This window comes from Lichenostomus cassidix, chromosome 2, assembly GCF_008360975.1.
Source record: "Lichenostomus cassidix isolate B80296 chromosome 2, HeHo_3.0, whole genome shotgun sequence".
Taxonomy (NCBI): Eukaryota; Metazoa; Chordata; class Aves; order Passeriformes; family Meliphagidae; genus Lichenostomus; species Lichenostomus cassidix.
The window spans coordinates 60,759,871-60,785,369 of record NC_139482.1 but is presented as its reverse complement, the minus strand read 5'-3'; the positions used below and the strand labels follow the sequence as shown (position 1 = coordinate 60,785,369).

Genomic DNA, 25,499 nt, shown 5'->3' with positions numbered 1-25,499 from the left:
ATAACAGAAAACATAGCACTCACTCCTATCTGCCAAAATAAGTTTTGAACACATTTCCTCTAAGTTTTGCACCTAATTAAAAGAAATGTAAACAGACAGACATCTAATCCTTATCATGCATTGTTTAAAGTCTTCTGAGCAGGAGAACTCCTTCAGCTTTCTTATCAGATGAAAATACTGGATTTGGAACCACAGCATACAGGTCTGGTTGCCTCCGTGCTTCTTCAGACTCTCCAGGTTAGTTTTACCCTGAAATGCTACTGCTTACACCTAGTGATTTCAGAGAACTGCTCCTCATGTTTCAAATGCATATATGGGCCAATGATATAATAAATTCATAGAAACAAAATGATATGCAGTCATGAGCAGAAATCGAAACAAAGCATTTTTCTAGACAGTAGGGTTCCCAAGTGCAGTGTTTGCCAGTGGTTTTCCAAAATGTTCTGCTGCACATAACAGAGCTGCAGAGCTCCCCCTGCACAGAGCCCACAGCAGCAGAGATGCTTTGAAAGCTGAACATCCAAGGGTCTGCTCATTGCGCTCTGCTCAGACTCCTGACTGCAGCGCCTGGTCCAAAGCCTTCCTCCTCATATTCTGAAGGGATGCGGCAATGCAATACGTATCAGTACTTACCATATGAGCTGTGGGAATTCACCTGTGCCAGAATGGTATGGAAACTACTTATATTTCTGCACCAGGCATGTTTGCGGAGGAGTCTCAAGAGCCTACAGTCTGCAGGCTCCAGGACAAAACTGATATACAATTGCTCAGTGATGTGTATCCTTGAAGTAATACTAAAAAAATGACATTACAGTAATTTCTGCACAATACAGGCTAATACAGGACTCAGGAGTTGCTCAAATTTAGCAGAACAATAAATCAAAATTTCAATTAAAAGTGGATTATGAATACTTAGGTTTATAATCTGTCCCAAGCCAAAGACTTAAGCAAACTTATTTTCAAGACCTTGGCTCCTTTTGTGAAGCGTCTACTTTCCATTTTGTTTTGTTATTTAAACTTTGCATTTACAGAGCAGTAAGATTTTCATTTTTACAGCAGTTTTTTTATTTCTGAAGCAGGAACTCATCTTCACCAAGTAAGTTCCTGCTCTGCGAAACACTTGAACTAACAGAGGAAAGGTACAATCCTGCCACATCTCCGCAGCACGGGAGAAGCCCTGTGGCGGCGAAATAACACTCTGCTGGAGATGGCAGCTTGTGCTGGCTGCATGTCACAGAGCTGTACTCCATGGAGATGCTATAGGACCATCCATGGGAGGTGGGATGAATGAGGCCACGTGTCCCTGGATCCATTGGCTGTTTTCCCCTAGGGAATGAGGAGAAATAGGAGCTACAGAAAAAAACCCCTACTGCCCTGCGGTGGGGGTGGGAGCTGCACAGCGAGCCCTTGGCTCTGCCACTGGTCTGTGTGTGCCCACACCCAACACAGGAGCATGGCCAGGGGGCTCACACAATATTTAGGCTTTAGTCCATATACGGTATTTTGCTTTGGCACAGTCCAGTTGAGCTGTGAAATACATGTCTGATGTGCGTCATGAAGCTTTTAAAAGCTCCCTCACACAGAAATACCTACAAAACCATGGTAGGCACTGAAATACAGCATTTGATTGGTCCTAAAGCACAGAAGGAGAAGCAGCTTACAGGATAGCATCTGATTTGTGTAAAACCACATCTTACACTTACACATCTTACACTTACAGAGATCACTCTGACATTTGCCTGCCAAAACCCTACACATTCTGTTTGTAGGATTTGTTTAAACAACAGACAAAGTGTTACCCGGGCCAAAATCATGCTTATCTCATCTACATTTTTTTTACACTGATCACCCAGTGGTTCTTGACTCAGGTATTTTTTCTTCATGAGGCAGACTTTGGTTTTCTACAGTGTCTTGAAACAGTAAAAGAACACTGTGATTGAAATCAAATAAAGCCTAAAAACACTCCTAGAAATACAGCAGCATAAATGACTGATTCAGTCATAGTACATGTTTTCTAAATACATATTTGAGGTGATTGTATCTATCTTTGAAAGGCATGATGAAAAAAACCACCAGCCACGTAAGGGCAAAACCTTACAGCTGTAACACAGGCATTACAACACATGCACAATAAAAACATACTATACTATTAATTCTGATGATTGCAGAAGCACATTCACTTTTACCACTGCTACGGGAGAGGCTGCAAAGAACGAAACATGTTTTTCAATTACCTATACGCACATATGCATATGTATTAGGAGAATGGTAGTGGAGAACCAAACAGGAATGGAAGGAATATTTACTAGGAATACCTGCTTTCCTTTACCCTACCCTTCCCTGGTGTTACACTTTTTCTTTCGGGTTTCCTTACACTGAAATGAAAAGATTTCACTTGAATTTAAATTGGTACAGCAGACTAAACAAGATTCCTAATGTTTTCAACAATTACCATAATTAAAGATGTCTTTGCAGAATAAAGCCTAGGCTGTTGTCTGTTGTCACTAGGTCTGCTGTCACTAGGTATATATTCCCATCTCTTCACATCAAATGAAAAATCAAATGTTTCAAACATAGAATGATGGTAGCATAAACCAACTCTGCAGGAGAGCACACTGTTCCCAGGGTTTAGAATACAATCATAAGAAAGGGCCTATGTAAAGACTGGAGGGAAGATGCTGCTTAATAAACAGCAGTTAACATGAGGCCTGAATCTGAAATATTTATGAGGGTTACTTGGCTGACAAGGCAATACCTGATTGCCTCTACAACTGGTTTTTGTTGCTGAAAAGTGTTGTGAAAGAGAATAACAACTCTTTTTCTTTCCGATTTAAGAGATGAACAGTCTTTAAATATACACAGACATCCCCACTGGGGATGAAGTTTGCATAAGTAGGCTGATTCAGTGAAGCATAGCTACACAGAACACATGCAATAAGCACTCAGTTGCCATGTCAGGTTTCCTGTACTCTAACTTTAAATTTAAGTCCTGATAAAAGTGCATGCATGATAACTGGGTGAAATTGCAAACGTGTACATTATGAGACTTCACCTACAAAAAGTCAGAATGCCTCTTCAAGTCCTGTGACATGACTTGAGTATTCCTTTGCGGGTATTTCCCACAGAAGGATTATTTTTGCTTGGAAAGTCTAATAAAAAGCATAACCTAGTGATTTTTTCTAATTCCTCTTCCTTCCAAGACAACAACGAAGCAACCACCTTTTTTCCCTACTTTCCCCAAAGGAGTGTTCTCAGTATAAGCCATTTCAAGTATTAAAGAAATTAAAAAAAAAAAAAATTAAAAAAAAAAATCGACATTTACTAGCTATTAAAATCTTCATACAAGCCTGCTTGGAATTCAGCTATCATGAGTGACTTTATTGTCACTTCACAGCTACCAATGTAAGCTCAAAAAAAAATACTGGCTCATATTTCTGAACATTTCCCATCCATGAAGCATTCTGCATGGAGTACTCTGATCTCAACCCATGCTGTCCATCTCAATTTTCACACTGTGCAAGGCAGCAAGGTGACAGATGACTGCAAGGAGAATCCACACACCACCTCCAGCTCAGAGCCCAACATACTTAAAATGTTGTGGTGTGAATTCAGAAATGGTATTCAAATGCAATTTACCCTCTGGGGTTAGAAAGTCAGACCAAGGGTTGACAGCACTTTAGCAGAGAGCTCAGCACCTTCACAAACACGTGAGCTCATGCTGTGGCTCTTCAGCACCCAAAAGCAGAAGTCCTTGTTTCAAAAAGTCTCTGCCACCAATGCAAATGGAAATAATCTGCAGAGAAGGTCTCTTGTGTGGGCAGCAGAGACAAAGGCAGCTCTCCTGGATTTATTCTCACTCTTATAGCACCAGGTATACCTCCAAAATACTCAAAGTACTAAAGAATTATCAGAACCATGTATCTTTCTAAGAAATCATCATTATCTCCCATTTTTACTAGAAGAGATAAGGAATTAATTTTGTTACCATTAGCAGGAAGATAGGTGAAAAGCTGGTACTGGCTTCTCTTTCTTTTCCCATTGCAGACATAGAAGTTGACCTGAACAGGGCTAGTAATTCTCTGATTGCGGAAAGGTGGTATCTCAACCACCAATGAATTCTGCAAAAGTAACAAATCAGAAAGTCAAGGCATGACTAAGGCAGTCAAGATGTACAATAATATTGAAAAGTTAAGCCCAAGAAGAAGGTGCCCAGGCTCACAAGGAGAAACACTCTCTGAAGGGAAACTGGTAGGCTTTGTGGGCAAGGATGGCTTTCCACCAACCCCAGGGTCCAAGCCAAGGATTCTAGAAGTAAGGAAATTATTTTATCATGGCTCAGATCTTTACAAAATCACTAGCCTTCACTTCTTCCCTTTGGACAGCAAATATGATACTGCACATGGACAAGGCTCTATTCATCCTGCCTCTATCAAGAATCTGGGACCACAATCAAATCACAGTCTCTAACTCAGCAGGAGAAAGCACAACGGCTCAGTTGGCAGGTCATCCCTGATATAACTGAACCTAACAAAATTTCCTTTGAAACGCATTAGGACAGCATTACTCAAATATTTCCATTTTCCACAGTGCAGTATTTTTTTATATAACAACTCAGGAAGTTTTAAGCATGCTAGTTTCTGTGGTTGGGAGATTCACTGTTGCAAGAACATCTAGTGCAAAACGAAAAAGGGCTGGAGAATGTGTAGATTATCTTCCACTGTCAGAAACCAAATGCTGCAGCACAGGGCTAAGCTAATGACTTAGCTTCTAGGGCATCATCTTACACATATGCACAGTGAAATCTGCTATGACCATCAAAAACTCCCTTTTCGAAAGAGTAACAGGGAATGCTCTTCTTAGCATTTGACCTGAATTCAGCCAAGATCTTTAAATTGTTTGCCTGTAGGTTTGCAAGTATTGCACATTCCTGCAGACCTGGAATAGTGGACGTACTTTCCACTTAGAGTCATGGCTGAGGGAGCCACATTTCTCCAACGTGGGGCTGATCTCCTGTGAGGGGACTCATGTTCTGCTGAAGATAGAGGAAAGCCAAGGAAAATGATCAGAAATTGCTTTGAGAGCACAGGGAAGAACTGACCCAGCAAGACAAAAGATGAGCAGATGGGACTGGCCCATCCTGGATAATGAAAAAATATTTTCCAAATGGTCTCTCCTACTTTTGGGATAGATTCCAGCAAAGGCTTTTTATCCCATGCTTGCATTAAAGAAAGATTTCCAGGAGGGGAGGCCTAAGTACTTGTTCTGTTTCAGTGCCAAAGCCTTGGAAATCCCTCTTTAGTAACAGTGCTGGAGAAGGCAAGATATATTTTTCATCTTGATGTTAAAATATTTAAGGCAGACTTACTGGCTTGCACATTTCTTTGTCGGTTTTGGCTTCCATTTCCCACACATGGTGACCATCTAAAAGACAAAAGAAAAAAGATATCTAGTTCTGTCCTTTTTTCCTCTACCAAGCCAAGAAAGGAATGACTTTTGGAAAAACAATCTCTTTGAAGGGGCACTGCATATGTGAAAAGCAGCTCTCACAACACATTGCCCGAAGTGTTGCCCAGCTAAGAGAACCATCTGGGTAAGTTGTGACAGGAGTCCCTTTAGCTTTTCTGGAGGGAAGAACCACAGTCCAGAGCGCACGACACTGCAATGGGGGAGAGCCACTGTGAGTTTGTTCTGCCACTAGACTGGACAAAATACACAACTGTTCTACATCTCAGTTCACTGAATTTTCAGACAACAATACCACTACCTGTGCTGCCTTTGGACCACTACTTATGCTGTAAGTCACATTCAACATTAATATTAAATAATAATAATAATAAAAAAGCAGTATTAAGGAAGCAACTTAGCCATGCAGGATTTGATTTTAATATACTCCTAGTCATAATTCTGCTGCTTGGGTCAAAAGGCAAGGCCATAGGCTGAGGAACACAGCTTTAGACTCCATTTTGAAGTCGTCCCACCCCTGGAACTGCTTTTAGTGGTGTGTTGGGTCCTCCCAAATTACTGAATTTCTGTTTTCAAGCCAACATAGATTTAAGCCACAACTATAACTTTTTCTGGGAACACGTCATTTGGAAGAAACTAGTTTTGATTGGTCATTTTTCCTAAATGTCATGGATACAGAAAACACTGGACAACAAGGAGGGCTTTTACTTCCTTGCATCTTCAAACCTGAACAGGAAAGAAATGAGAAAAACAATACAGATTGTAAGGTTTCCATTCTGCAGGCCTAGATAAACACAAATGAAAGGCCATAAGCAGACTGCTGGATAAGCTGGGCAGCAGAGGCACACATAGCTTCCTGAGTCCCACCACTGTCAGATGTTACTGAAATGAAGGAGAAACTGAGACCTTATGTCATTTCTTTTGTACATTTATTGCAGCACTGGGACATGAAAATGCAAATATTAGTTATTTTGAACTTCATCACATGGATGTGGGCCTGCCTTAGAAAAACAGCTCTCTGAAAGGTAAAAGAGTGAATGCACTTTTTCTTCTCTCTTCACTTTCATGGCCAGGATGGAGGTGACGCATTTGGAACTGCCTGATTTATTACAAATGTCTGTAAATAATATTTTTGTGTACAGCTGTCCTACTGTGAAAGGAATGCTGCTGAGGGACTGTCCCTGGCGATTGTTTTAATGTCCAAAACCCCATTCTTAATGTATGGAAAGAAGCAGAACATGAACTCTGCAGCACAAATACCACAGTGGATTTGGCAGGTCTTCCCGTAGGAGAACAATTAGCAGTTCTAGCCTTAGTTTCTTCCTACATTTTAACTTGTGACGCTGGAAAAGGAATCCCTTTAATTGGTACTGCCACGTTCAGCTGCAGGGAGAGAATGAGCAGCCAGACTGCGCTCAAGTCTCCTTAACGATGCCTTTGGAGTATTCCAGAATTGAAGTAGACTTCTCGGGAGGACTGGCAATCACTTCACAATTTATCCAACAGATGCTTCCCCTGGGCTGTCAGAGTAAAAAAAAACTGACCAAAATTCAGCAAGCCAGGACACATCCCCTGTCTGGGATCAGCCTCCTTTACCTCCAGCCCTCTCCTCATAGAGCCCCTGTAGCCCTTCCTGCCTGCCCCTAATTAATGCAATCAGTTATAAAAGCAACACAACACCGACACTATCACACACGTTGCGAATACTAGGAACTTCTGCTTTGTAAGGGGTTTGCTGGGTTGTTTTTTTCAAACCTACAGACGTCCAGACTAGTAGTTAACATTTGTTCAATTTGCCTTTGTAAACGGATTACCAGAACTTCAGGTTTTTTGCTATGTTTAATTTGTGCTTTGCAAGACGAAAGATCTGATTCAGGTTTCTGGTTTTTATTTCCTGACGATACTTCAGTAAAATTCAAAATGACTCCATCTCCAGCTAATCTTTCAATTATTTCACGCAGCACTGCCTTTATGCATTTTTGAAATTTTTATGATTACAAAAGGAGTTTGTTCAGAAGTATTTTAGATGCTGCAATCTGAACTATTAGGAAAATAAAAATCCAAAGCCGTAGCTTGTCTTTGGAAGCTAATAAGAACAATATGGGTTTTGCTCAAGAAATTCCCTTGGGACTATCCAGACCATCGCTGTCCAGACCATCGCTGTCCAGACCATCGCTTCCCTCTCTTCCCTTTCCGAGGGGAAAGGGAAGAGAGGGAAGAAGTAGGGAATAGACAACTCATTAACAGCTAGTGACATTTCATTAAAAAAAACACAGGGAGAAAAAGTTGTTATGAAGGAAGAGACCAAAAAAACAAAAAAAAAAAAGAAAAAAAGAAAGACAATTCCTCATATTACGTCTGGTGAACCAAGAGGGAAATCTCAACACCCACGGACTGGGACCAGCTCCAGGAGGGAAACCTTAGACCACTACGTCAACCTTTTACAGTAAACATGTTTTGCAGGTTTAAACAGTTCAGCTGAAATTAAAAAGGAAGAAAAAAAAAAAAGGAATAATGGCTTTGGAATGGTTTGTAAAAACCCTAAACCTCAAGATAGTCCGCCTATGCTGGAGAAAACGGTTTTGCCCCAGTGCCCATCTGCTGGGGAGCCTGGCGAGCAGGCGGGATGCCGCCTCCTGTCAGCGTGTGCTGGAGGAGTGAGGGCTCCTCGCCCACAAAAGTTTCCATTGTACGCCTGCCACATCTGCAGCAACGCGCCTGGACTGGGCCTGAGGCAACTCCCTCCTGGCTGCCAGCCAACCCAAGTACACCCGAGCAATTTATACCTTTCCAAAATGCAAATAATTCAAATTACAGACATAACACAAAGCTGAAGCAGACACATTTCAGGCATTCCCGTTAAAGTTTGCTCTCTGGAATTACCGTACCAAATGGGCAGTTGTTATACAGGGAGGGGGGGAGATGGAGTCAGGAGAGGAAGGAGAGGAGGAGGCACGGAGGAAAAGGGAGAAAACAGCTTTTCCAAAGCTCTTATTTCATTCCCTTTCATTTCACTATTTACTTTTACCAAGTAATAAGAAGTGTCTTCTCCAAACCAAACGCTTGGCTTTCTTTTGGCATGTTTAAGATTTATAGTGCAATAATTTGAAGAGAAAGACAGTTCTTTATATAGCTAAAAAGTTAGGTCACGGTATTATACTGGTTTCCTATATTTTGTGAGGGTTTTTTAGAGAATGGAAATAAATACAAAACACCCGTGCACAGAGAGGCAGGGCAGAAGCCCTGCAGAATCCCCGGTGGAGTGCCCTACTCCCTCACTGCCATCAGCAACAGCCACTGACCCGACAGAGCCAAGGCTTCACGGGGGAACCATGCACGGGCTGGGTGAATGACCCTCAAATCCCTCTTCCTCCAAAGAGGCAGCGCTGGAGCACAGAGGTGTAGGGGAAGAAGAAGCTGCTATGGCCCTGTCCTGCCCAGGCTGGACGCTGCGCTGACAGGTGGCCATCCGCACTGCTGCCAGCTGAAGACACTAGGTTTGTCAGGAAGCCTGACATTTACAGACCGATCCTTGTTATTTATAGCCATCCCTGCTCCGGGTGCGCTCCACCACCATCCACTTCTGCCTTGTTTTCTTCGTCGCCGTGACACTCGGTGCACCTGGGATTCCTAATGACGAAATGCTGTGAACCCACGGATTATGTGGGGTGGATTTTCAGCTCTGCAAAGCATAAACACCCTGTTTTTACATAGGGCAGCTGAACGGTGAATGGGCCTTTATAGCCTGCTCTCATCGGCCGCTCGCTCAGGCATTGAAGGAAACTGCGCTCAAGTCCAGAAGTAAAAATACTGTAATTCATCCGGGAATTCCCTGCAGTATGAGTCACCGAGCGGCTTCCCCACCACACCCAGCTACAAGATTTCCACATAAAAAGGCACTGTAAAGGTCTGTTTTAACACAGAAGCAGGGCTAAAAAACAGTGTAAATCTAGCAGTACCAGTTATTCATAGATAGAGCCTTGCAGATCATGACATACAGATCTTCCTCATGGAAGAGCAACACAAAGAGGTGTGAAGACTTTCCAAAGACATTTTTGTAGCTTCTTCCCCTCATCACTGCCCATCCAGAGAGATCCCCTGGGGTTTCTAGGGCTGGATTTACCTTTGTATCCCAGGGAACTGCAAGCATAGTGTCAGGGGTTTGCAAGCTCACAACAATCAAACCAAGAGCATAACTTTCCAAACTGATGGATTGCAGAAAGGGGGAAGACTATACAAAAGCAAAAAAACCCTAAGTCTGGAAACTCAGGAGGGTATAACATCTGGCAACCACTTAAATCTTGCCTCTGTGAAATGGGCATAATGGGAGCATTCAGGTACATTTAAGTGATTACACTTTACTAAAGGAGGTTATAACAGTCTATATTCTTTAGTGGACCTGTGTTCACTTGAGATATGAGAAGAATAGACATTATCTAGGATTTCACTGCCTATACACAGGGTACATTTTATATTCTTCCAGTCTGCCCTTCAACAGAGTTTGACTGCGCTGCTTGCACTGTAAATCTGCATTTACATTCATATATTCCAAGTAAAAAGGTGAAACAAGCCTTATCCTCCCAAAGGAACCCACTACTTGATTAATGTATTGTGAGATTACCCAGAACAATAATTCCTATGTTATAGCCCAGATTACTTTAACATGTTCACAACAGGCAGGGAACAGATGCAATGCAGCATCACTTTGAGGTGCTCTGCAAAGACTGTCTACCCTCCTATTTGGCCTTAACAAGGCATATTTAAATCCCCAAGGAATGAAGAATTTGCAAGCTTTCGACTTGCACTGCAATCCTTCTTCCCTGGTGAGTACTCTCATGACACGGAGGCGACTGATCTGTGAACATGTTCAGAAGGAGTGCATGGGTGTCCATGCAAAGAAGAGGATGAAGACTGTGGCAAAGTATCATAATTTAGACTTCAGAGTTATCCAGTTCTGTGCAGAGATGACATCAGCTCCGAGGGGAAGGGCAAGTTGGACTGTCAATGACAGAGGCGAGGAGGAAGCTCTGTTGCTTGGAGGACAGCACTCCCCATGCTGGTCCTGGGCACAACCCACCGGCACCATCTCACCAGCTGGCATTTATGGGTTGGCATGGGTGTACTAGTGCCAGATTTTGCAGGGGCAGCAGCCTTTCGGATCTGGGGATGCCAGAAGCAGTCAGGGCACTTTTCTCAGCTGGTCTTACAGGTGTCTTGCTGCAAACAACATTTCCCTGGCTGGACACTGACAAGAGAAGGGGATCCCAGCAAGTGGGTGGGATTCTATGCCTGCACTGACACACTGGTGTACATCTTAAAGACATTTGCAAGGCTCAGGCACTAAGGAGGAACCAACCCCAGCCAAGCAGTCAGACATGGGATGTACAGGGAAGATGGCACAAAAGAGCAAGAAAACATTGCAAAATACAGCATATGCTAGCAGAGAGTATCTGAAATACAAGTGGCCAGGACTTTTCCTTCTGTCTCCTCAGTGGTACTTTGTTCTCCTGAGATCTCAAACTCTTAAGGATCTCTGAGCAGTGAGATGCTTTCTGGTCCCAGAGCCACCTTCACAGCAGCTCTACCTACCTCCAGCCACTCATGCTGGTACCATGGCTTGACTACTGCCCAGCACCTTGTCCCTGATTGCCTCTCCAGCCTCCTTCATCTCCGCTCTTTCCTCTTACACTACTTGTGCTATGAGACCACACAGCTGGTCTGATTTTCACTTACTTTATTTCCCACTTCCATGCCAGGAAGTCCCCCAGCTTTTCATCTGCCCTCCTCACAGCCTACCGTCCTGCTACAGATGTCCCCACAGCTTTGCTCCCCCATCCTTGGCATGCCTTCTGGCATGCATCCGTCCATGCGCGGCAGGGCTCAGGCATAACTGACCTATTTTTATTTCCACATCAAAGGTTCTGTATTTGTCAGTGTCTCCTCACAAGCATTTTTGCAGCATATGTATTTTGCCCACTCCTTCAGCTATACACTTTTGCTGAAGACTTCCATGTGTCTGCCATCAGTAAGATACTCTCAAGTTACTTTTTCTCTCTTCTTAACCTTGAATTAACAATGAGACTATCATGCAGCAACCAGGTATAAAAATCCAGGACCAATTGGATCTTACAGTACTTTGGAATCTGTGCCAGACATGCACTTCCTCTCTGGTTGCTCAGCTGGGCAAGCCAAAAGCTGAGGGGCTCACTTTGCCTGCACGGTGAGTCTTTTCAGCTGCCTTTTTACCACAGTATGTCCAACAGACTTAATTATTCTGAGTTCCAGCGTTTGCAAACAAACTGTAATTTTAGTCCAGGTAATTAAAAGGAGGCACAGTGCTAACAACTGACTGATCAGGGTTCATTTTGAGCCAAAACCATTGGAAAGACCCGCCAGATACTATTTTCAGGAGAATGGAAGCTGGTTGTGCAATTTGTGCTCTCTGGCACCTCCCCCTATTCAAATTATCATTGGTCTGAGTGTTTTATTTAATAACTTTAAGTAATTCCAGCTCTAAGATACACCATTTCCAAGTAAAACTGCAGCTTGACATCCCTGAAAAATCTCTCTAGAGCAGGCAGGTCAAACAACGCACACCCAGCACAGCCACCCACTAGCAGTCATGACAGCACTTCACTCTGGTTTTGATTATATTCACACCATCTCCTTGTCTTCACGATTTTACTTTCCTCTGGGAAACTCCAGTAGGCTGAACCTGTGACTCTGCAGCTGAAGTTAAGTAAAATATTCCTGGTCCACCTTCGTCAGTCTAATCTGTCTCGTATTTTCTCAGACTATTGGAGTAACAAACCTCAGACTATTGGAGTAACAGCCAGTTTAAATCAAGTTCCAAATTTTTCTTCCATGAACAATTCTTTTCCTCTACTTCTGCGCTGGATGCCAACACCACCACCTGTACTATAGCTACATCTAGTTATTTCTCATCTTAAGATGTAAATTTGATCCAAATGCTTTCAAATCTTCCTTCATTATTTTTTGAGACACAAACCCTTCAACTATATGTCCACAACTTCTCAACTTCCAGAAACATCCCATTATGGCAACTCCTTGTGACTTTTTGGCAGAGTCTAATCAGTAAATTTTTGAACAGTATTTTTTTTTTCCATCTCATTGTCCCCCTCGTGTCCCTTTTCTTGTTTGTCTTGTGCAAGAAGGTCAGGTTCAATCTTTGAGGTCCCTCTCCCCTTGTTTGATTTTCTGCCTTGACACCAGCTTCCCAGCAAGATGGCACACTTTGGAAACAATTTATCTGTTTCTCTCTTAGGTGCCATTAAATTTTCTTCCACACTGAAGGTGTAATCTTACTTCCTTAACAGACCTAAACGGAACATGCTCCTCTTCCCTCAGCTCTCCCCACTCTTCCTGTGATGCCCACCCGAGACATGAACTAACTCAAGTCAGGAAAGTAACTAATGATGTCAGGAAAGTAACAGGAGACAACGAGTTGTCCTTTTCCAAAAGAGGTAGGCATTCCCCCCAAAAACGAACTACCTTGTATTTGTTTACACAGCAATGCTTGGCTAGTGGTTGGGCTGCAGGGGTGGAGAAGATTCCAGGAGCTACCCCCATGTCTGACAGAACCAGTTCCTGACGGCTCCAAGATGGACCACAGCTGGCCAAACCTGAGCTCCTCAGCAAAGCTGGTGGAACCTCTCTGCCAACATACTTAAGAAGGGGGAAAAAACTCTGTGCAGCAGCTGCATGAGAGAGGAGTGAGAATAAGTGAGAGGAACACCCCTGGAGACCCCCATTAACAGTGAAGGAGGGGAAGGAAGTGCTCCAGTGGCCACAACAGAGATTCTCCTGCAGCCTCTGGTGAAGACCATGGTGAGGCAGCTGTGCCCCTGCAGCCCATGGAGACAACCACACCACAGCAGAAATCCATCTGCGGCCACTTAGAGCCCACACTCCTGGCAGGAGCTGCAGCCTGTGAAGGAGAGCCCAGGCAGAAGAAGGTTTTGTAACAGGAATGATGGCTGCAGGGGACCCATGCTGAAGCGCACTGTTCCCGAAGGACTGAAACTCGTAGAGAGGATTCACACTGAAGCAGTACATGAATGACTCTCTCCCATGGGAAGACCACACACTGGAGCAAGGGAACAGCACAGGAAGGAAGGAATGGTATAGAGGAGCTTTTATGGACTGACCACAGCCTCCACTTCCTGATGCTCTGCACCACTCAGGGGGAGGAAATAGAAGTCAGGAATGAAGGAGTGAAGTTGAGCTTGGAAAGGGAGGCAGTGGTAAAGGTAGTTTTCAGTTTTACCTTTGTTTTTCACTATCCTACTCCATTTTTAATTGGCAATGAATTATTTTCCTCAGGTGGAGCCCATTTTGCCTATAACAATAACTGATAAGCAACTTCCCTGTCTTTATCTTGATCCATGAACATTTTCATTTTATTTTCTCCCCCCTGTCCTGTTGAGGAGGGTGAGTGAGAGAGCAGCTTCATGGGTACTGGGCAGTCAGCGAAGGTGAACCCACCATACTTCTTTTCTCCGCTGTCTTTAGGCACTGATTGCTTCATTAGATTCTCAGCTTTCTTGCAAGGGCTGTGTGTTTGGACAGCGGGTCCTACTGGAACAGTAACAGTAAAAACTATTTGAAATCCTTTGCTAGTTGTAAAAGTTCAGACACAAAGCTTTGATTGCACAGATACAGGTGCTTGAAGCCACTTAGTCTGGAAGACATGAAAGGATAAACTTGAAGCATTCAGCCACATTTTCTAAAATAATAAAAAATTTACAGGATTACTTAGACAAGCGACTTTTGAGACCATATGGTTATTCCTTATTTCTTTGTTGTCCACAGTAAGTATCTGTGATTGATTGATTGATTGATCTCATTCTTCATTTTGAGAGCATCACCCTGGATGAGGCTTGTTGCTGTTGACACCGTATCATGTGTATGGCTGCTGTCCTGCTCTGTCTTCACCATTCCCTAGACTAAACAGCCAGGAAAAACTGAAACGTGCTGACATTTCCTACAAGCTGCATCACTACTCCTCTGTGCATGGGAAAGGGTTCCACCATCAAATGACTCCAGCATCTGATGACACAATTCGCCCAAGGATATCTATTTCTGGGCACTGGCCAGAAACCCCTTCAGCTATCAATACATCTCTAGGAACTAGGTTCAAGTGACCTTCACATGAACTCCATGCTCCCAACTTGTACGCCTTTGAAGTTTCCAGTTTATCTAGTTTCCCAAATTTTTAGCCTCACTGCGCATGAGTCAGCGTGCAATTGTTCACTGCCAACTGGAACGTGGAACCTGAACTTGGATAAACAGACAGATAAAGACAAAACTGAGCAGTATCTGTCTATCAGACTAGAGAGGGAAGGAGAATTTTGCCACTTGCTTATTTATTATGTGAGCTACAGTATGATTGCCAGTGTGAAACATGACCCCTTTTTGGCCAGTTGCCCCCCAAATTGCTACTGGCAATGGAAAGATCTCTGAGAATGTAAGATCTTTTATCAAGTGGAGCTCTGCGAAGACTCAGGTCACCCGTCTCACCATCACATCACATCAAAACAGACTTCAAACCCTAAGCTCCACAGTGTATCTGACTCAAACCAAAAAGCCCACATGCTTCCCCAACACATCCATTCCATTCACATGCCACTCAAGTGTTCCGTCAACATATCACTTTCCACAACTTTTTGTAAGTTCTCCTGAAGTTAAAAGACTGTGTTTGAGTTACCTTCCATATGACAAGGTAAATTCTGCTCACACAACATGTGGGAAACAGAACTAAATTTGTAAGACTGACAATTGTACTTTAAGGCAGATATTGATTGATTCTGATCTTTGCCAGAGACAGGGAAATTTAAGAGGAACAAAAAACCCGTGAAATGCTAGAGTGGACACTTAAATTCACCCAGCTTCCTTCTTTTTCATATGGCACTTCCCTTGTGCAAAAATTCACAAGGACCGAGCTTGACCACACATCTAACAGGAGGCAAACTGTTAAGTTTTCCCATCTAAAATACTTACACAAAACTATGATTTCCTTTGGCATATAAAAAAAAAAAAATTGAGCTGGTGACTTCACCCAGTTATCTTTCATCTGCTCTGGTTATTGCTATTATACATCAACACCTTCATGTTCTAAGAGCAAACCTGTTCAGCAGGGAGGAGGAACAGTTTTGACAGAAAAACCCATTTAACAAAATAAAAACAAGAGCAGAACAAAGAATTTGAAACAATAACTAAATCTGAAAAACTCCCTAATTGTTTAAATATATTCTAATGGAAAAATCTTGGGAGGAAATGTTGCTTACACACTGTTTATTTCTCCGTCTTTCAGGAACTTTGAGTGTAAAACGCTTTGGGCACAATAGCTGAGGATGTTATAAAATTAAGTTCCTGAAGTGTGTAGGTGCTAGGATTACTGTTGATTTGAATAATCCGAATAATTAACAACTCTTTCAAAACCATTGAAGTCTGTAAGTCTGGAGTTACTCAGAGATACAGCGTTACAAATTGTGAATTCTACAAATGTCCATCAAAGAGAGTGATGCATCTTCAGGGAGCGGCATTTGTTACAGGGAAGCTTAGACACAGCCTTTGACAGGACAAAATAATTGCCCTCAACATTAACAGCCCAGAGCCAAAATACCAAAGTCAGTGTTATTTGAGAAACTAATCCCATAGTGAAGTTGGGTGTTACATTTCTGCCTTTTCATTCTTTAAAACCCTTGCCTTGAGCTTTCGTCACTAAGTATAAAAGCAAAGAAATGGGTTTGGAGCTCTAACTTAATTAGTGGCAACTCAACTCAATGATAATGAATAATAATACATCAAATGACCATTTCTGCCCATAGATCACAAATTGATTCTAAAGATTTACTCAGTTACCTGATCTCTTAGGTATGTCTAGACTTGGCCAAATCTGTGAAGTCTGGAAATATGTGAGCTAGTTCCAGTGCAAAAAGCTACAGGAGCAAGGAGCAGTTTTATAGCAAGGAGTGCTTTTCAGTGTAGATTAACACTTTCAAATCCCAATACGAGACTTTTTCTGACCCCTAAAATACACCTAGGGCTACTCTTTCTTTCCCAAAACATCCTATAGCAAGTCAGGAACTACATTCCATAACTTACCTATACCATAAAATACCCATAACCTTCCTGTGCTTTGTTCCTTGGGATACTGGGTTTGTGTCTCATCACTGAGCTTTCAGTCATCAGTTACAGGATACTTTTTGTGAACCGAAGGAAGAAAACCAGGATTTTTTCACTGCAGTGATCAGTTTCATAGATCACTAATCATAATCTGATATTCTAAGAGCCAGCTGTCTGGCCATTTATGTTAGCTGCAGCAGTGCAAAACCTGAAGGCAGCTCTCCCCTGCTGCGGGGGAGGGCTGCCCTAGAACCGGAACACGCAGGATGGTCATTCCATGGCCACGAGCTGTGGGGCTTTTGTGTTGCTTTGTGCTCAGTAACTCACATTACCTCAAAAAAGTTAGCTTTGAAAACAGAGTATTTGCAGAAAGTGTTAACAAGAAGAGGTAGCTGATAGATATGCAGTCCCTACAACACACTCTGCAAACATCTTTACATTTTCTGAACTTCCCTCAAGACTTTTTTTAAGACTGGTACATTTATAATCTATGAATGAAATAAAAACTTTTAAAATTTTAAGTAACTAAGTCAGTCTTTTACTATAATTCCAAATCACGATCCATGCAGATGTACATGTTAACAGGCAGCATGTTCTTACTCCTAGCCAAACACTTCCTGCCATAGCTAACACCAACTTCATTTCAACTACTGTTGTACCTAAAATGCACACTTTGCTGCCACAGCAAACCCCAGCCTACAGACATCAAGGGCCTTTGCCAGTAAGGAACTGCAGACTTTTTTAATATTTTACGAAGTACTTCCAGTGAAAAACAGACAGGTGTTGGCCATCCTCAACATGGCACCCAACAGCCATGACATGCACCAGACACTTTTGAACCTCAGGAAGATAAATGCATGACTATAAAGAGAGACAAAAAGTGGAAGCAGATAAAAAAAAAATATTAGTGTAAGTTTTAAGACATATAGTCGTGGTGGTACTCCCCAATATAAGGCAATTCTGAATTTAAAAGAGTGAACCTCCCAAAATACATTTAGCATTAACATTTTTGGTACTGCTAGGTCTCTTTGGTTGTTTTATACCATTGCTCATCACTGGAAAATATGGTCTGATGTGCAAACAACAGAACATTCCCCAAAATCCGGTAAAATAAGGTCTTGCATCAACACATGAGAGTTTTTTTATGGTACTGCAGAAGTCTCAAGCAAATTGTAGACTACTTCTGAACACTCATTATTTATCCAAACAGGTGCCTTCTGCCTGACCTCACCGTGAGGGGTTCTCCTTCCAGAGAAGATCCTCACAGTGCTTCTCCTGTGGTCCTTTCACTGAGCTGTGCCTGCACCCCCATGACACCTCATTTTCCCTGTGTGAGACACAGAGTCACAGGGCTGCAAAGCTTGTTTTGCTGTTTCATATGCGTCTTGGCTGAACAGCAGCCAGCAAGGGGTTAAGCTGAAAGCAAGAAGCCACTGCCGCCCCGCCCCCTCCCCCCCCCCCCCCCCGGCAGAAGGATTGATTTGATCATTCTTCAGGGATTCCCTCTTGTATGAGTCACTGCTCAGACTGACTCCCCCACCAAAGGAGGCCAGCATAATGCTATTCCTCCAGAGACTACAGCAGCTGAGGACTAGCCCTGAAGACTGAGAGCTTGGGACAATGCTTGGAGAAACATTCAGCAGACCACAATGCACTCAGCAGACTTAGAGAAAGCTGGAGAAAAAAAAGGCAAACAAAAAGTGTTCTCAAACTCCCTGTGTTAGCCAAATAAGCATGCAGACTAGGAGGAATTAGACAAGCTCCAGGAGACTGCCTCCTAGCCTGGGGACTCCGTCTGAGTTAGGACTGAAGAGATGAGTTCACGTAGTATAGTATTTAAATTTTATACAAAAGATACATCCTCTTTATGAGCACAATGATGTATTACTTTGACCTATTACTCTGTAATGGCTGTGTTTGGCTGCTACCAACTAGGAACGTGATTGACATTCCAAATTCAAAAACGAAAGTGGTAACAGCAGCAAAACTAATGAATTTCTTCAGCTAATCACAGAAGTTCATAACCAGCTCTCTAAGAGAAAGAGAAACTATGCTGGTGTTCCCTTCTCTTGACCTACTTTCACTGATGTTCAAGAGCTGAAAGGAAAAGAAACATCCCGTGCTGATTTACAAAAGTGAAGGCTGCTAATGCTAGTTCATTTGACGTTAAATACAGTGACTGTTCAAAAATCCAGTCAGAGCAGTCTGCCACTAAGGCAAAGATGCATTGCTCTTGTTTGGTCCAACGCATCAAGCTGTGTTAGGCAGCACAGCACACAAATCATGGAAACCTTAAAAATTGCTCAGCCTGGATTAGCCAGCAGCTTTGCTTTCTCTGTGTCATTTCTACTGACACAGCAACTATTATTGCAGCTCCTGGAGATGCTACACTCTGGACTCTAAGGGCTCAGCCCCTGCAGCCTACACTGCCCTGCAACTACAACAAACTTATGGTTAGACCACTAAAAACAGGCAGGACCTTAAATTCTGTAACTGAAAACTAACAGTGCTTTTAGTGTACCTAATGTAGTATAGGAATATAGGAGTAGAGAGACAATGTTCAGATCCACGCTGTGGTACCTTCTGTGGGCAAACAGCATCACCATCACAATCCTTTGGGAAGCAATACTTCAAAATTTTCCAACTCAAAAAAAGAAGAGGAGAGGAAATAATCATCAAGGAAGGCACCCTTCTTGTAATGAGACAGATTGAGGACTCCTGATAAGTCACACTAACCCAGTTTTGTGCAGCAAAGGAAGTTTAAACATAAAGTAGACACTCAGTTTCTTACCTCCCAGGGGGGAAGACAGACAGCAGAATTTAGGTTTCTTTAATTGCAATGCCACCTTTTATCTTTTCTTTTATAACTTCCTTAAGAAACAAAAAGGATGTTCTGCTGATGTCACAGCCACATCCCTGCTGTGTGTGGTGCAGTGCTTGGGGGTCACAGGAATGTGCCAACTGGCTCTCCCTGAGAAGCCAGGGCATTACCTCTGCCCGTGCCCTTTTGGCAGCTTAAATGTCATCAACGCAGGACCCTACTGGGAAATTTCAGGGAAGTTTTCTACTCTTCTGAGCTTGCTGAGCCCAAAGACTTGGGTGCCTTTGTCTCCAGAGCCTCCCCTGCTCTCCCTGCCATCCTGCCCTGTGGCCCAAATTCCTGAGCTGCTGGTAGGGGCCGTGAGCAAGAGAACAGTGTGGGAACCTTGTGGATGTGAAGGGTTAATCAGGCGAAGCGTCAAAGCTGGTCCAGGCGGCCTGAGGGTGCCCAAGACTGTTTAAAGTTCGGGGTGGGGGTTCAGCCGGCAGCTGAGGAATCCATAGCTTGTGCCAGCACCAGGGAAACCCTTTCCAAAACAAGACTCAAAACTATCCTTAACAGTCTCGTTTCAGAGCCTGACTCTGACTCCCAGCTCCACTCCCGACGTCTATTTCCGTAGGGGGCATTCACACGCGTTATGCACTGTCACCCTGTGATCCATTGCTCCTGCAGGCACATCCTGCCTCAGCCCCAGCTCTGTCTCCGTGCCATTTTCCCTGCCTCAGCCTGGCCTGCGACTCTTCCTCAGGAGAACCAGTCCCACCACCACGGCGCTGCAGGAGCAGTGCTGGGGGAGGGGGAAGTTGTGTTCAGTCCTTCCCTCGGTCCTCGAGGTAAACCTGTCCTTCAAATGGATGTGTGTGCTCCAGCTCCTCCTCAGCCAGCGCCTCGTGAACACCAAAGGAGACACAGGTGCACACACACCACCAGCAGCACAAACTACAGAAAAGTTTAAGATGCACCATATTGCAGGCTTTAGGCAGACATGGCACCGGAGATTTTGAACCCTTCTCACAGGTCCTGCCCACTACACTCACAGTTTGCTACAAAAAACAAATGCCAGAGGTTGACTTTCAATGTCTCTACTGTCTACCTGTACCTACAGTTGCCACAGTGTGAAACCTCAGCATTAGGCACGGCTCAGATCCTTTCCACTGCTTTGCCCAGCCACATGGAAAACATATTACATGCAGAAGAAAATGTCATTACCATATTTATACTTTCGTCTTTGACATAGATGGGATGGGGGGGGAAGCCAGGTTGGAGTCTAGATTGAAAAGACATACCTGGAGCTTTCTCCACAAAGATGACTTTGGAGTCTTGCAGAAAGTTATGACCAGTCAGTACCATTTTTTTCCCTCCAATAACAGGAAAGCTGTCAGTACTTTGCTTCTCCACCAGAGGCAGTTCTTGGGCAGATCTCTGAGCTGGAGAGTTATAAAGAAGATTTAAAAAAAAAAAAAAAGGCAACCACAAACACACAAAAAAGTAAACAGTGCATTAGTGAGTAACTTTATGCTTACCCTCATAAGATAAGCTGAGTTTGATACAGAAGAAAAGAAAGGTCACAAGGTTACAGGAAACATGGTCCATTTTCAAGTGCTTTGATTGTAAACAATAGTGTTAAACAGCAGTACACATTCAAAAGAACCACAAAGGAGTGTTTTAAAACTCAGCTTGATCTGTATTATATCAGAAAATATATTTTAATGGAAATTCGTTTATTTAAAATAATTTTCTCTATCTCTAGCATATATGCTGTTTATTTACAATGCATACATGACAAGATGATCACACATGTCTAAAACTTATTTCAGTCAATATACACTCTACTGTAAATTCTGCAAACTGTCTTGCAGCAGCTGCAGCAGCAGCCATGGCCCTTCTGATCCAGCAGCATCTCACACATTAGAGAGCATATTTCCAAAAGGAGCTGAATGCCAAAGCACACATGGATCCATGTAAACAGAATCTGGTATTCTTGTGGCACAAATTTTATCCCTCCTCAACTGGGACATGAAGACAGTGCTGCTTCAAGGGATGATGTGACATTTTATCCAGATTATATGGTTCCTTCTGGTGTCACATGCACTAAGAAATGTATTAAGTTTTTGGCACCAGCTTATTCCACACTTTGCACTGGAAATAACATTAGTATTTACTTTTTGCCCTGTTTTCCGCTTCTTTCAGCAGGCACGTGCCATGCTTTTGCTCATTACACAATGCTCAAAGCTGCAGTTCCCTGACACAAATCCAATCAGCTTCCCATTTAGTGACTCCCCAAGACTGGCATCTTTGCACAGACCAGTTCAGGATAGATCCAAATTGTACCTCAGCCTTCCACGAAGCAACTGAAAAGGTCTCATAAACTTCAGCAGCAGTAGGATGAAACCATGACTTCTCCCATTTTTTGCTTTGCCCTCCAGGATGAATGGAGCTAGGGATGGTCAGGCCATCCTCCCCCTCCCCTCTGCCTGAGCTCACCCCCTACATACCTGCCAGATGTTAAGTCTCCCCCCTATTCTGTCAGCATCAGAAAGATCCACTTCGTGGAATTCAACAAAACCTAAAAAAATTGTTTCAGTCTATCCAGCCAACCAAACTAGCATTGAGAGTTAGACTGAAATTCAGCTTCTACCACTTTTGCTGGAGTGTTAAAGCTACACTGTTGCTGTTGAGCCGCTAGCAGAGAAGAAACCCAGATTCTCAGTGTGGCATAGAAAAAAAAGGCACTTTATTATTTTGAATCCAACCTATATAGACTTTTCAGAGGTCACCCAGATTGGTCAGTCAGAAACCTCCCCCTAGGCCTGACTGGCCAGGCCTGAACTGTCCAAATCTTGAGAAACTGTTCTAACAACATCCAAACTTTATCTTTGTTTATAAAACACAGAAGAAGTTCTCATGGGAAAGACCTGTGCTAGCCACACTACACAAAGCAGATACATTTTGGTTTGTGTGGAGGAGACTGATGAGGCTTACAGGGCAAAAATGACACACGTGTCTTTGAAGGGTGCCCCAGTGTATCTGATAAAATGCAGTCTGTTCATTTAAAGAGACTGCAGTGCAAAATCCTGGTTTCTAGAGGTTTTCTGAAGCTGCAAGCAGCTTCTGCCAGTGTGTCAGCTCTAGTATACTGCTAGTTCCTTTTCAAAGGGGCTGGGGTTTTTTTTGCTGGTTTTTGCTTATGATGGGGAGACAGAGTGAATAGGACATGAGAGGTGTTTTCCAAAACTTCTATGGCAGTTACCTTTATGATAAGGAGTCACCAAAACCAAAGGCCTTGTCTACTATTAGTTTAACTGCTCTCTACTTCTAAGTATATATTTTTCTACAGCATTCAATGCACAAAGCTACACATTTTTTTCCCAAGACACAGGTTTTCTGTGCTCAATATCAACCAGGTATTTTTGGAAAGCAGATTAAAGCTCACTGACTAGACATGTAAAGCAAAACCAACGTAGAGCATGTTGGTGTGGACAAAGACTGTATATGGGGTTGAAGTGTGCAAAACTATTTAAAAGGTGCGTGGACATGGCAGTGCTGGGTTAACAGTGGACTCAATCATCTTAGATGTCTTTTTCAACCTAATTGATTAAAAGATTTTCTGATACCCAGCAAGAGGAGGATGTTTGCTGCTACTTACAGCACTCAATGGGGTTGGAGGCTACTTGCAAGGAGAGGGTCCTGCCATTGGCTTGTGGGATATGAACCCTGAAGACCAGACGCACACGGGTGTTCTTCCGACCGATGTCTGTCTCTCCCTTGCGCAGCTCAATGTCAGAGTTTCGGAGCTTTAATATCCCAGCACAGTCAATGCTATCCAAAAGGAAACACAGGGCAATTCAGGTCACTTCAAGCAGACTTCACGAAGACAAAAGTGTGCAGTATCTTCCCTCTCTCCTTAATACTCTTCTTAAAAAACGGTGTCAGGCACAACCCAATGACCAGGCTGAACACAGCAGACTTTGTTTAGTCTCACAAGCAGCTGAGTTGGGGCTATCTGTTGCAGCAGGTAGTGGCTGCTGTTAAGCACGCAAATTTAGGATGTTATGTCAGTTCCCAGAGGAAGAAAATCTAAAAGACCCTTCCTCCCCAACACATCCGGTAAGGATTGTACTTAAAGGTTAACCAAAGCCCAAAGAAACAGTGAGACTAGAAAAGTCAATGGAATGAGACAGCAGTGCAGAAAATGTTACTAACCTACAGCACATGGCTACTTACAATTTTACTTGTTACAGCTAATTTGGAGAAAAATCTGACATGATTTTTAATCTAGGGCAAAGTCCTGAAAATGTTTATTAATGAGCACAGCTCTCCCTGAGGTCAGTTCTACTGTCAATGTGTTTGTATTTCAATGAGTTGGAAATACTCCCAAGCTGAGCGCTGAGCTGAAGCTCTGCATGAAAAAAACTAAACTCTGAGTCCTCCCCTAACATTACGGAAAAACATGCTTTTCATCAGATACAACTATTACAATTTCTGACCTCACTCTCATTTTTTAACTTTGGTTTTCTCCTGAATGAATTTACAAGCCAGCATTTTTGTCAAAGAATATTTCAACAGAAGAAGTTCTCAGAACAAAAAACATGTAAACATACACACTCAAAAATACCCACCACAAAAATACCTCTGCTTTGGCCATGACTACAAAGCCTACATGGCAATTTCTTCTGGGTACTGGTCTCTGGCATGCATTTTATTACACTGAATATGCATAGTTAATTTTATTTTGAATTCAAAGAGTGTAATTCCCCCTCCAGACCTTTGAAGCTCTGTTCTGAAGCAAACTGCAAACAAGCACTATTGCAGTACAATTTTGATCTGCATTTTTTTTAAAGTATGGATTTCAGAATTAAAAAAATGCCCTTGCTGATACGATCAAAGAAACTAATGGAAGTATTAAAGCTTCTCAACAATTCGTATTAGCAGGTGAAGCTCTCAGAATTACACAGTATTTGTACTTATGGCAAAATTCTATGCAAAGATCTGTAAGATATAGAAGAAACAGTGTATTTCTCAACATTGTCTTTCCTACAGCAACACTTGTAAATTAAATAGAGTAATTAATGACATACACTTTATAGTCAGTAAAGTTCAGAGTGGAAAAAGTATTTAAATTCAGGCTTGTAAAGTCATGGACATGAAATCTGAAGTCAGTAGGAACAGCTAAATGTGCAAGAGTTTAAATGTGCAGGTGACCTCTGGTGTTTCACTGAATAAGGGCCGGAACATATGAAGTGTGAGAAAAGTCCTTGGCTCCAAATTTCAATTCATTGTTAGTGCTACATGAGTTTTTAGACTACTCACGTGTAAGGCTTATATATGCCAAAGCATTGTTTGTAATACTTGAGTGAGCTCTACTACAACCTGGCACACACATCATTAAAATAATCAGCTTGGCTCCCAAACTGTGTAACTTACCTTTATTTTAGGGAGAAAGATGATTGAAATGGTAATAATGTTCCTATGAAATGCTAATAATATTCCTAGATGGCCCAAAATGTGTTTCAAACTGGATAAATAAAGGGCCAGATAAATACTGTGTGGGTACAAATTGGTGAAATTTCCCTCACTGCAATGTAGCTCCACCAACTTACAGTGGCAGCAAACAGGGCCAGTAATTTTGCAGGCTTGTCATGACTTTTAACACAATGCACTGAGAAAGGTCCTCAGGTTTTGAGTGATCACTCTAAGCCCAGCTGGCAATGCAGCTAGATATATTCTGGCTCTTCTATTTACATGAGGCACTCCAGGGCATGTTGTACATGACACTGCAAACCAGCTTCTAATAACCACTACGTGCAGAAGGGCTTCAGGTGTCTGATACCATTTTCCACTTCATTAAGGCATGGAAAACTGTATGAATAACAAGGAGTGAAATTGTGATTTTCCCATGGTATTTGGTTTGGTGGGGGCCAAGATTTCTTCCTTGCTTTTGGTCTATGTTCCTATATATACACACAAAGGTGCATGCATCTATATGTAAATATGAATCCATTTGTATTTATATACACACATCAAGAGCTTCACTTGCACACAAGCACACAGAAATTCCTCCCAAGGC

At 42.7% G+C, this 25,499-nt stretch overlaps 1 protein-coding gene across 1 annotated transcript in view; it reads right to left on the bottom strand.

Moving 5' to 3' along the window:
* Positions 1–25,499, bottom strand: part of NFATC1 (nuclear factor of activated T cells 1) — a 111,276-nt gene that overhangs the window by 45,487 nt on the left and 40,290 nt on the right. Inside the window, exons 5-8 of the mRNA XM_085051719.1 lie at positions 23,079–23,251; positions 20,719–20,859; positions 5,366–5,421; positions 3,986–4,118 (exon numbers count right to left, since the gene is read on the bottom strand). Of these exons, the coding sequence (XP_084907845.1) occupies positions 3,986–4,118; positions 5,366–5,421; positions 20,719–20,859; positions 23,079–23,251 (503 nt within the window). The remainder of the gene's footprint in view (positions 1–3,985; positions 4,119–5,365; positions 5,422–20,718; positions 20,860–23,078; positions 23,252–25,499) is intronic.